The sequence below is a fragment of the Chrysemys picta genome, chromosome 9 (genome assembly GCF_011386835.1).
Source record: "Chrysemys picta bellii isolate R12L10 chromosome 9, ASM1138683v2, whole genome shotgun sequence".
In the NCBI taxonomy this organism is placed as follows: Eukaryota; Metazoa; Chordata; order Testudines; family Emydidae; genus Chrysemys; species Chrysemys picta.
In genome coordinates this window covers 5,882,721-5,898,084 of record NC_088799.1, presented here as the reverse complement: position 1 = coordinate 5,898,084, position 15,364 = coordinate 5,882,721, and the positions used below count along the sequence as shown (strand labels likewise).

The 15,364-nt window shown below is 46.1% G+C and overlaps 1 protein-coding gene across 9 annotated transcripts in view; it reads right to left on the bottom strand.

The window, feature by feature from the left end:
* ARMC9 (armadillo repeat containing 9) overlaps positions 1 to 15,364 on the bottom strand; it is a 109,328-nt gene that overhangs the window by 67,912 nt on the left and 26,052 nt on the right. For 7 of the 9 annotated variants that reach the window (XM_008173716.4, XM_024110287.3, XM_024110286.3 and 4 more), the window contains 2 exons: positions 12,118 to 12,275; positions 6,638 to 6,736 (listed from right to left, as the gene is read on the bottom strand). In XM_008173716.4, the coding sequence (XP_008171938.2) occupies positions 6,638 to 6,736; positions 12,118 to 12,275 (257 nt within the window). The remainder of the gene's footprint in view (positions 1 to 6,637; positions 6,737 to 12,117; positions 12,276 to 15,364) is intronic. The other 2 variants (XM_065557590.1, XM_065557591.1) reach the window with 1 other exon arrangement.

The window sequence follows — 15,364 nt, the reverse complement described above, 5'->3', positions numbered from 1 at the left end:
TTGCCTGTGAAACCAATACCTAGACCATTTGAGGGAGGAGAGAGGGGAATAAGATATAGGAGTCCAAGTTTCCCCTTCCCTCCAGAATTAAGACATTTTATTCAAACATGAAACATCTCCCCTACCCTCAGCGCAGAGGGTAGTTACACATGAAATGCACACCATACTCTGCATCAGTCGGAAAGCATAACCTGTCTTTGTCTAGAATATAGAGCAGTTTTGTTTCTGCATTATCCAAGATCACATATGAGCATTTTTTTCTACACAGGAGTGGGGAAGACAGGAAAGGGTCTATTTTGTTCTGGGACGAGTCTACTTAAGGCTATTAGCTGACATAATAGGTGTTTTTGTTTTTAAAAAGACAGAAGTACACCCACAGAAAATTTAATGAGTACATTCTGGAAAGCTAAAAACAAGAATTCTACTATTGTGCCGCCTGGCTTTGCTCCGGTAACCTGCTATAGAGAGCATTTTACAAACAAAAAAAAGAACACTTGCTACAAAGTAGCTACTATTTAACGGCACATTTACATTGGCAAGGAAGGTGTGCTTATTAAGGAAAGGAAGCAGCGGAAGACCACAAGAAAAGGGAACATACTATGCTAGGTTACACTGTAAAGAAAACAAACAAAACCCAAAATCCCAGAGGCTTAAGACAATAAATGACTTGTATGCAGGTATTAAATAAATAGGCACCTTAAGCAAAAGCTGACGTCTGACAAGAATGTCAACATAAAAAAAAATAAGGGTTTTTCCTCACAGACCCTTATGAGCTATGCCAAAAGAAATCTACCATTTGCCAAACGGACAAGTACAACATAAGTAGAATTATGGTTTAGTCCCCAAAAGGTAAACAGAACGCGAGGGAACAGCAAATAGCCAATGGCAGAGAAAGAATGTAATATGCTTTTTAAATTAAAGGTGAAGGACTTTACAATTTAATATAGGTTCAAGATGTGCTGTCAACTATTTGGATTCTTAGTCATAATGCAATCCCATTAAAAGAGCAATGACTGAGACGCACCCAGGACTCTAAATACAACAGGCTCCATCAAGGAAGTTATTTCTCTTCACCTTCATACTTAGAAGTTTCACTGACTTTGAGTGTTTTCGATTTCATTGTTAATATTTTGTATTTTAGGTGCCTCATCGGCTTCTATGGTTTGTGTTTCAGCATTAACATATTTTAAAATATGACCTAAAAAAAAAAAGTAACAATAAGGGCTAAATGCTCCAAACTGCCATGATAAAGTCCCTCTCTAGAATAAGATAAAAGGTGGTTTTAAAACAAAATTTCAGTTTTGTCTAGACAAGGCTAAAAGGGATATTGTAAGTAGGCATTAGCTACCACGTGCTAACGGAGTGGGAGGTGATAGACATAGCTGTGTAGCTCGGATTGAGCTAGCACGTTACAAACAGCAGGCATGGATGGTGGTACAGGCTAGTCAGCCGAGTACTTACTGTATCTAGAATCTCGGACAAGGTTGTACTCAGGGCAGCTAGTCTGTACTGCCATGTCATAGCTACAGTGCTACTTTTAGTGCATCAACTTCACCAAAACTGGCACACATGCATCTATCTAAAATGGAAATTACACCTCCAGCTACAGTGTAGAAATATCTTAAGGTCTTTTGAAAGTTGAGGCTTCTCCTTCAGCCTCGTCGTCACATGGAAAAAAATTGGATTAAAAAAATTTTTTTTTTACAATGTATTCATTAGCATGTGGCAAATAACGTGATTAAATCCTCAAGGCAAGGTGATTACAATTCTAATTCAGGGTAGCTGGTCAATATAAATCCTAGGCTCCTCCTAGTTTTTGTTGCCTGAATTTCCTTGATTTTTAAGGGGTTTTTTATTTTCAAATAACTGGAAGAATATTTTTCATCAGACTAACCTAGGATCAAAACAGAAGAGAACCAGTGGTCTAAAATACAGACAAGTGGGCTAAAATGTAGAGGCCAATCCTGCAGAGACTTAAGTGTGAGAATAATTTACTCGTGCATAATCTTATTTGAGATACTCATGCTTGAATCTTTGGAAGATTGGGTCCTTAATGTGCAAACTAAAATACAGTCTGCATTTATCATTAAACATTTTAGTTAGAGACCTTGGTTTTCTTCTGCCAAATAACTGTTGAGGGGCCTATGGTCTGAAAAGCTTTTAAAACAAATGTATTTAAACTTGTAAAATTATTCCTTCAACTGAGAACATTTTTTAAAGTGTTCATGAGGCTGACATCTTGAACGTCAACTTTCAATCCAAACCATTACATCTGAATTATGAAGCACTAACAATAGGTATTTATTATGCAAAGGCTATCAATCTTACAGACAGGAAGCATACCCCATACTACAATGTAGAAAGTAGTACCGGGGCAACCAGTTTTACTCAACTGAAGACCATGAGCTTGATCCTGCAAGATGCTAAGCACACTGACTCCAACCCAGCAAAACACTTCAGCATATACCTAATTTTAAGCATGCCAATAGTCCTAATGAAGTTAAAGGGACTACTCATGTGCTAAATTTAAGCATGTGCTTAGGAGCTGTGCTGGACTAGGTCAGAGTGTTCAGTACTTTGAAGGATCAAGCCCCACACTGCCAATTAGCCAGAAGCCTGTTAGCCACACCTAGCTTGCATTAAACAGATATGACTTCAAAGATGGAGACTAGGGGTACATCTACATTGCAATAAAAAAGCAAATCTCAACATTGATTCTCAGAGCCTGGGTCAATTCACCTGGGCTCACGAGCTCAGGCTAAAAACTGCAGGGTAGACGTTCAGGCATGGGCTGGAGCCCAGGCTCTGAGACCCACGCCCTTGCAAAGTTTCAGACCCAGGCTCCATCCCAAGCCCAAATGTCTACACCGCAAGTTTTAGCCCGAAAGCCCAAGTAAGCTGAACTGAGCCAACTGTGGCTGTGCTTAGGATCTTTATTGCAGTGTAGATATACCCTAGAGATCCTAGTCCATTATTCGCTGAGTACTTTAGTATCGACGAAAGACAGTTGTTACCTAGAGAACACATAATGCCCCAGTTTGATCCACGCTCTATATTAAAAAGATGAGAGCCTTATTATGGAACTCTCTGGGCAGCATTTGGCAGACAGGCCACAGCACAACCAGCCCTGGGGCGGGACTTTTTTTTTTAAAGTCGAATACATTCATTTTTAAACTTACCCACCAGCTTACTGAACTTCAGAAAGTTAGGAATTTGATCATCTCTTTAAATGCTTCAAATCCATTATTGTTTTTTTCAGAACTGCCAGCGCTGCGGCTCTGACTTCCCATTCTCAGATCCAGACCCCTTTGTCCACGGCATTGCCCTGGCCTAAGTCTTATGCTTGTGGAGACATCCAGGCCTGAATCCTGGAAGTCAGTCCAGTGGGAACATCTAGCTTTTAGGTTTCCCCTTCTGCTTTGGACTCCTTTCAGCGATGGAAGGATAGACTTCTAACCACACTATGATACGTTCAGATGTGTGTTCTTGTGCGATAACAGTACACCCAACAAGCTGATGCACTCTGCCTTTGATTACAATTATATGACCGCCCAGAGACCTCAGAATTTTGTATTCCACCACAACACTTTCCCAACCCATAAAATGACTCATTTAAAAATATCATGTTGCCTCTATCTAAATCCATGGTATACCCAAATTTTGAATACTGTCTGCAGATGTGGTCGCCCCATCTCAAAAAAGATATATTGGAATTGGAAAAGGTTCAGAAAAGGGCAACAAAAATGATTAGGGGTACGGAACGGCTTCCATATGAGGAGAGATTAATAAGACTGGGACTTTTCAGCTTGGAAGCGATGGCTAAGGGGAGATATGATTGAGGCCTATAAAATCATGACTGGTGTAGAGAAAGTAGATAAGGAAGTGTTGTTTACTACTTCTCATAACACAAGAACTAGGGGTCACCAAATGAAATTAATAGGGAGCAGGTTTAAAAGAAATAAAAGGAAGTATTTCTTCACATAACACCCAATCAACCCGTGGAACTCCTTGCCACAGGATGTTGTGAAGGCTAAGACCATAAGAGGGTTCAAAAAAAGAACTAGATAAATTCATGGAGGATAGGTCCATCCATGGCTATTAGCCAGGATGGGCAAGGATGGTGTCCCTAGCCTCTGTTTGCCAGAAGCTGGGAATGAGCGACAGGGGATGGATCACATGACAATGACCTGTTCTGTTCATTCCCTCTGGGGCACCTGGCACTGGCCACTGCTGGAAGACGGGACACTGGGCTAGATGGACCTTTGGTCTGACCCAGTAGGGCCATTCTGATGTTCTTATGTCCAAACGGAGAGCAGGGAACAAAACAGAACAAACAAAGGATATCCTTTTTTAAGAATGTACTCCAAGGTATACAGCCTTATTTCTTTTGTACAACAGAGAACTGTCGTCTACAGCAGTGCTTCTCAAAGTGGTAGTCCATCGGCTGCCAGTCCGCGGCGAGTTTCCTCATAAAAGCGTCAAATAGGATAATAATATGGCACCGGTCCCTGGCACAATGGGGGAAAAAATTGCTGGTCCCCCACATCAGATAGCTTGAGAAGCACTGGTCTACAGCATTAGAACTCAGTCCTGCTCTTTGACACTTGAGTTCATTCATGTATGCTGTGTGGAGTAACTTATTTGACAAAAAACACAGGGCACTGCAGTGTATTTGAGGGCAGGACTGAGCCCTTTGTTACAAAGGAGAAGTCAGAGAGAGCTTTAGAAGTGGGGGAGACAGTTACTGATGGCTTGTCTACATTTTGAGTTAGTGCATCCCAGTGGGGATGGAAATTCTAGTCTGCATCAGTGTGTCGCGCATTAACTGGTGCATGTGGACCTTGCTGGTGCGAACTATCAGTTCCCTAGTGCCCGTGAACATAGTACCCAGGACTACATTAACACCCACTAGCATGCCACACCACCAGCAGGTTCCACACGGGCGCGGCAGTGCATGGCACACTGATGTGGACTACAACTGACACCCCAGAGATGTGCACTAACACACCATGTAGAAAAGCCCCTAGAGTAGCTGGAGAGGCCATATTTTGGTCTCTTTGACTGGCTTAAAGTAAACAGTGAAGTGACCTTCCAACACATACCCAGCACAGATGTTACAGGCTCAGATTCTGGGGGCTGATTCTGACCTGTGTCACTTGGGACACAGTGCCTCTAGCTTTATTCCAAAGCTGATGTGAAAAGCTGAAACTACTTAAGGACAGACAAAACATCTAGTTACATAATAACCAGTTATTTGGAAATTTTAAAGGAAAGAGCGATAGGCTACCTCAGCAGCCTTGTGAATAATCTGCACTGCCATGCTGGAGATCTGGATTTGATTTCTAGTCCTAGTCTCTTCTGCTTTCTGGGTCAGCAAAGATTGGGAGTGCTGCAGTATATCATAGAGAGGGACAAGGAAGAAGTCCCTGATTTTGTGAAATGCCAAGTTATTTCAGCTTTCTCTAAGGAAGTGGGCTGGGCTGGGCAGGTTTTCATTTTTTGACATTACTCTTCTTGTTTGAGTTTCTAACTACATTGTTCACACACCTAGAGTGGTTCTGGGAGGCACACTGTATAAATTGGAAACAAACAAAAACTCTATCATTCAGAAGGATGAAAGGACTGAGTCAGAGGAGCTGCTTACAATGTGGTTAAGATCTGCAGGGCAGATTGTAGTTAACCCTGTCCCCAAACCTTGACTAACATCTCGGTTGGCAACATGATTAGATCCCACCCGCACTACACATTTTAATCCTCTTATAATCAGGCCAAGAGACAACTGTGTTGTAACTGGCTCTCTTATACCTGTACGGTAACCTCCCAAGTGTCCATATTGCCCTCAAGCATCATGATGTCAGAAACAGGGTCTAAATCATCAGAGAAAGGAACCATTTGCCTTTCAGGTTGGGTCTATGCTAGTCTTGTATGGCAAGTTACCCACTGTTGCACTGCTGTTCGTGGATCTGTGCCAATAGTTGTAACAGGGGAGTACAAATGTAGATAAGACCCCTGCATTGTATCACTGTCATCTAACCCAGCTCAGAGTAAGTCTACAATGACAAGATAGTAAATATTTGCCTGTTCACATTAGCACTCCCCACTGTTGCTACCACTAAATGAGCTGCACCAGTGAAACTATAATAGTGGAAGATTTTTTTGAAAGAGGCTAGCGGAGGCACAAAGTTTTATATTGCAAGTCAGAGAAAGCAATCCTGACCACTATGGTACACTGAAGCAAAGAAGATCTAATTGAGCATGGTGATCTGTGAGGTGTACTCCATTCTCCCAAACAAAAACAGAAAAAAGGGTATGGAACATGTAAACAATCCTACAACCAACTAATCTATATATTGTCATAATAAGGATCAGCTGGAATGGCAAATGAAACAGATCAGCAAGAATTCCTGCTTCTTTTTGTTGTTCCTTTTACATATTACAAACTATCACTATACAGTGAGGAAGACTTGGTGCGGTCATGGCGAAAAAAATTGGGGAAGTTATCATGTGTATGTACAGCAAAATAGACATTTACCAATAAACATCTAATCTTTCCAAGCCTAAATATACAGCTTAATGAGTATTGCATTTTAAGATGGCTACAGAGATAAGAGCAAATATTAGTATCGACTGTACTTACAGTTCCAGGTCTTGTGAAGTCAATACTATGTGCTATACTTTGTCTCATCTGATTGCTAAACAAACGAACACAGACACTTTGAAGATATTCTGGTGTGATCTAAAATAAAGAAACAAACCAAGCACATGGAATTACGTAACATTTCCATTTGACTTCAGCCAGGTACTTGTACAGGAAGTCAATGTTTCCCAGGTGGTGTGTTCCAACCCATCAGTGGGTCACAGGAAAGTTCTAGATGGGTCTTGGGCCCAGTGTGGAGGTGAGACCCTGCAGGCGGAGGAGAGGGTGGGAAGGGGGAGCAAGCCCGCCCCGTAATCACCCTGCAGCAGTGGCTTTTCTCCCACGGGGCTGGGCCCGGTTCTGGGTTTTGTGACCTGGCACATGGAGTCGCAGCTCACTCAGGTTTGTCCCAGCCGCCCTCCTGCCCCCTGTCATGAATGGGGATGGACAGGACAAACCTGAGTGGTGCTGCGACCCTTTAAATTAATTAATTAATTAATTAATGGAGATATCCCATCTCCTAGAACTGGAAGGGACCTTGCAAGGTCATTGAGTCCAGCCCCCTGCCTTCACTAGCAGGACCAAGTACTGATTTTGCCCCAGATCCCCAAGTGGCCCCCTCAAGGATTGAACTCACAACCCTGGGTTTAGCAGGCCAATGCTCAAACCACTAAGCTATCCCTCCCCCACCAGGCTGCAGCACAACTCACTCAAATTGGGACTCGCTGCCCCTCCATGATGGCAAACCTGAATGGCACTGTGAGTCTGTGCACCAGGTCACAATGCCTGGAGCGGGGAGCTGTCTCTGCAAGGTGAGCACAGGGTGGGTTTGCTCTCCACCACCCTCCCCTGGGGCTTCCCCTCTGCACACACTAGGCTGGGATTAGGGCTGCAGTATCAAGGTGGCTGGTGCCTCCTTGGTGGGGCACCACGGAACAGGAGGCAGCAAAGGATGCCGGCCTATGAATTTGGGGCCTCCTGACTAATTTGGATCCTGGAGGGGTGGGGGTCACAACAACAACAACAACAACAAAGACAAAATGGAGTTGGTGGGTCACCTTAGTAAAATGTTTTTGGGAATCACTGCAGTAAGTAGTTTTACAAGGAGGTGACAAAAATGAAAATTCATCACACTAAAGTCTATGTACAAGTTTTCTTTCGTTAAAAGGGAAGTTAAACCAAGAATAAATACTAAATGGCAATACTGCTGAGAATTATGAGGCAACACCTCACCATAACCTCGCCTAAACAAATGGCAGAGCTCAAAGCATACACACACAGCTATCCAGGAGAGAGAGTAAGTGCATGTCACAGACGTATACATTTTGTGCCTCATTTCATACAATTCTAATGTTGTTTACAGTGGGCTTTAGGGTTTTGGGAAAATAAAAATCACAGCAGCCCCACCTCCCAGGGAAATCGCCATATGCTTTCTGGATATCGGGGGATTTGAGGGTTGGGATGTTCACACTTCATTCCCCCTTGCTGAGTAAAGGGGCTCCTGGACAGGGATCTAACTGCCTCCAAGCAGCTGAAAGCTCTTCAGTAGCTGAGAAGCCTGCTCTTTCCTCTCCAGGGGACCCCAATTCGTGATATCTCTTGGACCCCCGAACAACAGCAGTCAGGTTCCTGAGGCCCTCAAAGTGCAAAACAACATTATTCTAAATAAAAAGAACAGGAGTACTTGTGGCACCTTAGAGACTAACAAATTTATTTGAACATAAGCTTTCGTGGCTATGCTCAAATAAATGTGTTAGTCTCTAAGGTGCCACAAGTACTCCTGTTCTTTTTGCGGATACAGACTAACACGGCTGCTACTCTGAAACCTGTCATTATTTTAAATAGTCCAGTTTGGGGCCACAACGGGTTTTTTTTTACAAATTGATGGGCAGGGACACACCAATACTTTCAATCAGAACTAATATACTCCCAACATGATTCTATTCAATGTTCAAAACCGCCTTGAAGTCAGAGCCAGGGTAGACACATTGATCCACAACTCAAGAGCGCCACCAGTTGGACACATCTGGGAAGGATCAGATGATGCACTGTTTTCCTTTGCACTGGAAGCTAAAGTCAAAGTAACAGCTCCTTAGCCTGGTGCTCTTGACACAGCTCCACGTAAGAACACAGGGAATATCGCTTAGGACAGCACCACACCAAGATATGGAATGGGAGCAGCGAATGACTGGACATTTATTCCCAACTATTTTCAAAGCTAGTGTTAGCAGGCACCTTTCCCATCCTATTCTAAAGTGAAGTCCACACACTGTGGCAGATTATAAATTCCTTGCATGGTGCCACTTTAACACTGTTTCATTAGCAGAAAGCAACCCTAAATTCAGAGTCACCAGCAGCGCTGGATTAACTCTCCCGTGGGCCCGGGGCTATTAGATTTTGTGGGCCCCCTGTATACAAGTCTTTTTCCTAATTTAAAACAAAATGATCACAATTATGACATTGAAGCTATTAATGCTATACTAAACTTGCCTTTTAATTAACAGAAAGCCGTTCTGTGGTTACATTTCAGTCTTAAAACATGTAGAATATAGTTAAGTTAATTCAAAACAGCCTACTTCTTACCTTAGAACAGCTGTTATATTAGTTTCTTTCTGGGGGGGAGTTTGGGTGCAGGAGGGGGCTCCAGGCTGGGGCAGAGTATTGGGGTGCAGGAGAGGGTTAGGGGTGCGGGCTCTGGGAGGGAGTTGGGTGAAGGAGGGGATTCTGACCTGGGGCAGGGAGTTGGGGTGCAGGACGGGGTGTGAGGTGCAGGCTCCGGCCGGGAGGCGCTTATGACAGGTGGCTCCCGGCTGGCGGCGCAATAGGGCTCAGGCAGGCTGCCTGCCTGCCAGCCATAGCCCCATGCCGCTCCTGGAAGCTGCCAGCTGCTGGCACATCTCTGCACGCCCCTGGGGGAAGGAGGATAGCATGTCTGCGTGCGCTGCTCGTGCCCACAAGCATGGTCCTCGCAGCTCCCATTGACCAGTTCCTGGCCAATAGAAGCTGCAGGGACAGTGCTGGGGGTAGAGGCAGCACGCAGAGCCACCTCCACCCCTCAGGGCCACAGAGACATGCCAGCTGCCAGCCGCTTCTGGGAGCAACAGGGGGCCATGGCATGCAGGCAGCCTGGCTGAGCCATGCTGTGCCGCTGGACTTTTAGCAGCCCGGAGATCGCGATCGACTGGCAGAGGCTCCAGGATCGACCAGTTGATCGTGATTGACGGTTTTGTAACCATTGAATTGTATATAATTATGGATTTATTTTTGCGGGGTCCCCCTTAGCCTGATACCCTGGGCTGCAGCCCCTAAAACCCCTGCATTAATCTAGCCCTGGTCACCAGCCACAAGACGTTCACCCTAGTGTAGGGAGATCCTTCAGTGGCACAGAGCCAGTGTAGCGACTCCAACCTCCACTTTCCGTTGCCTTAACAGCCCCTGGAAGCTACTGGTAGCCAGCATAATTACAAAAAGCCTTCAGGCTGTTCCAAGTTACACTGGAAGATTAGACCAGCAGAGTCAGGCCTTGTCTATACTACAAACTATTAAGTCTGGTTGCTGTATGTCAACCTCAGTAATTACTACAGTGGTTTATGTCCACATTATGGCCCCTCTGTCGGTAGTGTGCATCCTCACCAGGAGCACTTCTACCAACTTAACTGCGTAGGGTATTGTGGGGCTCTGACAGCCATGAGCCCCGTGTGGGTCTGACAGCCAACAAGCGATGTAAGTAACACAGTGTCTAAACAGACACTGCCTCACCCTAACTACATCGACCTAAGTCCTACATCTCTCACAGAGGTGGCGTTATTAGGTCAGTGTAGGGGGCGACTTACATCGGCGGGAGCAACATTGTAGCGAAGACGCTTACAGAGTTAGGCGGAGGTAAGCTGCCTTACCTCGACCTAACTCTGTAGTGTAGATCAGGCCTCTGCCCCAGCTCAGGGACAGCGAAGGATGTTCAAGGACATCTCTGCAATGCCTCCACCCAAAGTTGGGCTGTGCATTCCTGAGTCACAGGTAGGGATCTGAGCCTTTTTGCACACAGACAACTCCCCTTCTTCAAGGGAATTTCTCTTTACTAACTAAGTTAATGTAACACAAAGTTCAGCTTGGGGGATGGAGGGCAAACATGGCTTTCAGTCACCCTTGCACTACCCAGATCCTGGGTTAGCTGCGAGACTGGTATAAATGAGAGAAGCCCAATGGGTGTGTCTAATTTAAAGCAGCCTCCCAAGGGCTGTCATGTGCTGTGCCATAGTCCATAATCTCCAGACCACTGTGCGCTATGGAGATTCCCCTTTCCTACACCTATGCCAGAGCCCATGAGGGGAGCAGCGTAGAAACAATTATGCTTGCCCTATACTGTTCCCAAGCTGGGGTAATTCTATTCCAGCCCTTTGTGGCACCTTTACCCTACCAGAGCAGCATGCAGGGACCAAGGGAGAATCTCTCCCCAAGATTTCCGTTTGTCTATTAAATGCATGCTGTACTGACAGACAGGGCCGGCCCTACCCATACGCAAAGTAATTTCCTGGTGCCCTACGCAGCTGCGTGCTGCTCCAGCCATTGGCGTAGCCAGGTGGAAGGAACAGGGGGAGCAATAAAAGAAAAAAAGCACCACCTGCTGCGGCGCTTTTACTCACCCGGTGGCGCTCCAGATCTTCGGCGGCATTTCGGCAGCAGGCCCTTCACTCGCTCCGGGTGTCTTCGGCGGCACTGAAGATCCCGCCGCCGAAATGCCGCCGAAGACCCGGAGCGAGTGAAGGTCCCGCCGCCGAAGTACCGCCGAAGACCCAGAGAGCCGCCGGGTGAGTAAAATGAAAGCGCCACAGCGGGTGGCGGCTTTTTTTTTTTTAATCACTCCTCCGGGTGAGTACAAAGGCGCCACGAAATTGACAAGGCGCCACTTGTGCTCAGTGGGGGAGCGGCCGCTGCCCCGCTCCCCCCCAGCTACGCTACTGGCTCCAGCCCCTGCTCCGCCTCTTCCCCATGGGCCCCACCCCTGCTCTGCCCCAGTCCCACTCCCACTCCACCCCTTCCTCAAAGCCCCTGCCCCTTCTCTGCCCCCTCCCTGCTCCACCCCCACTCCCCTGAGGACTGCAGCAGGGGTCGGGCCTCCACTCACCGGTAGTAAGTAGAGCGACCCGGCCCCAGCCTGCTCTGCTCCGCCAGGGGAGCAGAGCGGAGCAGGCTGGAGCCAGGTCACTCCACTTCCCGCCGCCCCATGAGTGCAGGGTTGGGCCTGGCTGCCCTGCATTCACCGGGCGGCAGGAAGTGGAGTGACCCGGCCCCAGCCCGCTCCACTCCATCTGGGCTCCACACCGCACCCCCACAGGGGGGGCTGCGGAGGGGACCAAAATGCCTCGGGACAGCCCTGCTTACAGAAACACTGAGCTACCGTAAAGCTTAACTTGCGCTTCAGGCGGATTCTACTTCCATTTCCTAAAGCAGAAGCATGTACACACTGGGGCTCATCTTACCATCTTGCCATTGACCGTGGCCTCGAGGGAATCCACCAGCTCAGCAGTGACCCCGATGAGATTGTGATAGTCCACCTGGATTTTATTAAAGCGTTTCAGGTAGGTCATGCTCCTGCGCTCGGCCTCCACGAGCTGCTGATGAAGCTGCTGCAACATTTCTATGAAGAGGTTAAAAAAGAAAAAAGAAAAAAAAACGTATTCTTGTGATTAAAAAAAGGCAGAAACACAGTTTTATTGCTTTGCAGGACAACAACTTTGCCTGCTGCCATAGAATTATTTTAGTCCCAAGATCATAGGCGCTGACTTCCTCTCTACCCAGGGAGTGCTCGACCCCGCCTCCGCCCCTAGCTCTGCCCCCACCCCACCCCGCCCCGCCCCCAGACCCCACCCTGCTTCTTCCTGCCCCCGTTCCACCTCTTTCTGCCCCTCCCCCGAGCGCGTCTCGTCCCCGCTCCTCTCCCTCCCGCCCAGCCCCTCCTGCACATGGGGGAACAGCTGATCGCAGTGGGTGGCGCAGGGAGGGAGGGCAAGGAGTTGATCAGCAGGGCCGTCGGTGATCGAGCGGCGCTGGGGGGGAGCGGAGGGAGGAAGCTTGGCTGCCAGTGGGTGCTAAGCACTGGCTTATTTTTTTCGGTGGGTGCTCCAGCCGTTTCCCCCCCTATCCACAAGGCTTGTTACCCTGTCAAAGAAAGCTATAAGGTTGATTTGACATGATTTGTTCTTGACAAATCCATGCTGACTGTTACTTATTATCTTCTAGATGTTTACAAATTGATTGTTTAATTATTTGCTCCATTATCTTTCTGGGTACAGAAGTTAAGCTGACTCGTCTATAATTCCCCAGGTTGTCCTTATTTTCCTTTTTATAGTTGGGCACTATATTTGCCCTTTGCCAGTCACCTGGAATCTCTGTTTGTATTGTTATGTCTGTTTGGATTGTTTTGTAATTTGCATCTGCGTGCTGAGCTCTCCAACCCCATGGCACAGTGAAGGGATTTCCAGCTGGCTTCAACTACCATGGTCCCGTTGCAACCAGCCAGCATCTGGTCCATGCAGCCAGGGTTCAAGAATTCAGAGCAGAGGCAGACTCAAAATACAGTTCAATCGCAACGGATGTGACCCGTTGTTACCTCAAGCCTAGACTACAATGTGTAATTCAAGTTACTTGAAACTACAAGAGGTAAAACATCTTCTAACGGAAGGGTTATTTTGAAGTTGGAGCTGTCACTTCAAACACAAACCAGCAAGAGGTGAAGGAGGACCCTTAATCGCTCACTCATGGAGAGTCATGGTGCTTTGGCAGTAACATGAATTAGACTAAGCATTTCCTGTAGTAAAATTTGCGATGACTGTTTTTGTAAATGCAGCTGTGCAATGCTTTTATTCTGTGCTAAATCACTGTCCATTTTAGACTTAAAGAAAAAATTAATTGTACGGACTATAATTTTAAAAGCCCTCTCAAGATATCTAGCCATCCTTCTACATTACAACATTCATGGGATTTTACAAATTCCCCGCATCTTCTGCCTTAGAAACCCCTGGGAGGGCAATTTCACCATGTACGTCGGCAGATAATTCGTCTGTCTACCAGACTTGGCAGTTAGCAGAATTTGCAATTACAGTAGAACCTCAGAGTCATGAACACCTCAGGATGGAGGCTGTTCATAACTCTGAAATGTTTGCAAGTCTGAACAAAATATTATGGTTGTTCTTTCAAAAGTTTACAACTAAACATTGACTTAGACAAGTTTCATAGCGGTATTATGCAGAAGAAAAATGCTGCTTTTAAACATCATTAAAATGAAACAAGCACAGAAAGAGTTTCCTTACGTTGTCAAAACTTTTTTTAAACTTTCCCTTTCTTTTTTTAAGTAGTTTACATTTAACACAGCACTGTACTGTATTTGCTTTTTTTTTTTTTTTGGGGGGGGGGGGGGAGCGTCCTCTGCTGATGCTTGATTGCATATTTCCGGTTCCAAAGGAGCTGGGTGGTTGACCAGTGAGTTTGTAACTCTGGTGTTCCTAACTCTGAGGTTCTACTGTATATTGTACCCATGCTGACAACTGAAAATAATTCCACTTTTTCTTTTATTTACACTCCTTCTACTACAAAAGGGATAATAAGGCACATTAATGGGTTACATTTCTGTTACATTTTGTTCTTTCACATCCAATTGCTTTTGGGCTAAACGGAACACCAATACAAACTGAACAACAATGTTATTTTAAGTTTTAGTTTTCAAGCCTAATCCCTAGATCCCTGCTCTCAAGGACTAACAGCAATCTGTATCACATTATTGACTACCAATAATAGCATAAACATACAAACAGAAGATGGGAATTTGAAATTGCATGGCATAGTGGACAGGGCCACGAACCAACGAAAGCTGTAAAGCAGTGGTGGGCAACCTGCAGCTCGTCAGGGTAATCCGCTGGCAGGCCGCGTTGACCGTCCGCAGGCACGGCCGCCCGCAGTTCGCCGTTCCCGGCCAATGGGAGCTGCGGGAAATGGCAGACAGCACGTCCCTGTGGCCTGCGCCGCTTCCCGCAGCTCCCATTCGCCGGGAACAGCGAGCTGCGGCCAATGGGAGCTGCGGGCAGCCATGCCTGTGGACGGTCAATGTAAACACTGTCTCGCGGCCCGTCAGAGGATTACCCTGATGGGCCGCAGGTTGCCCACCACTGCTATAAAGGGAAGCAGAGGAACTCTGCAATTATTGCTGATGTTTTTATTTGCTAGAACATTATGTTTTAAAGTAGCTAGACACTCAGCCATCTTTGCTCCTATGGTATGAAGATGGCATCTTCCTTATCTGTAAAACAAGACTGAATACTTACTGTGGAACTAGCTGGTGAAAAATTCCCAGGGATCTACTTTACTACAGCACATTAAACTTCTTTTATCAGACATCAAAGTTTTATGGAGTGGCAGCAATGCATTCAATCCCCCCCACTATGAAACAATGCAGCTTTAAATGAATGCATGAGAAAAAGCACAAACAAGTGCTTAAGATACAAGACCAGGAGTCAGAAGAACTAGGTCCTATTCCCTGCTTGATAAGAGACTTGTTCTGTGATCTTGAGTAAATAACTTTGCCTCAGTTTCCCACTCTGTAAAATGGGGATAATACCACCCTCCCTCACAGGGGTGTTGTGAAAGTCAATTGTTGTTTCTAAAGTGCTTTGAGATCCTCATTCGGAGGGTGGTACATGCCTACACTGCATATCCCAAGCACAAATTCTTTTT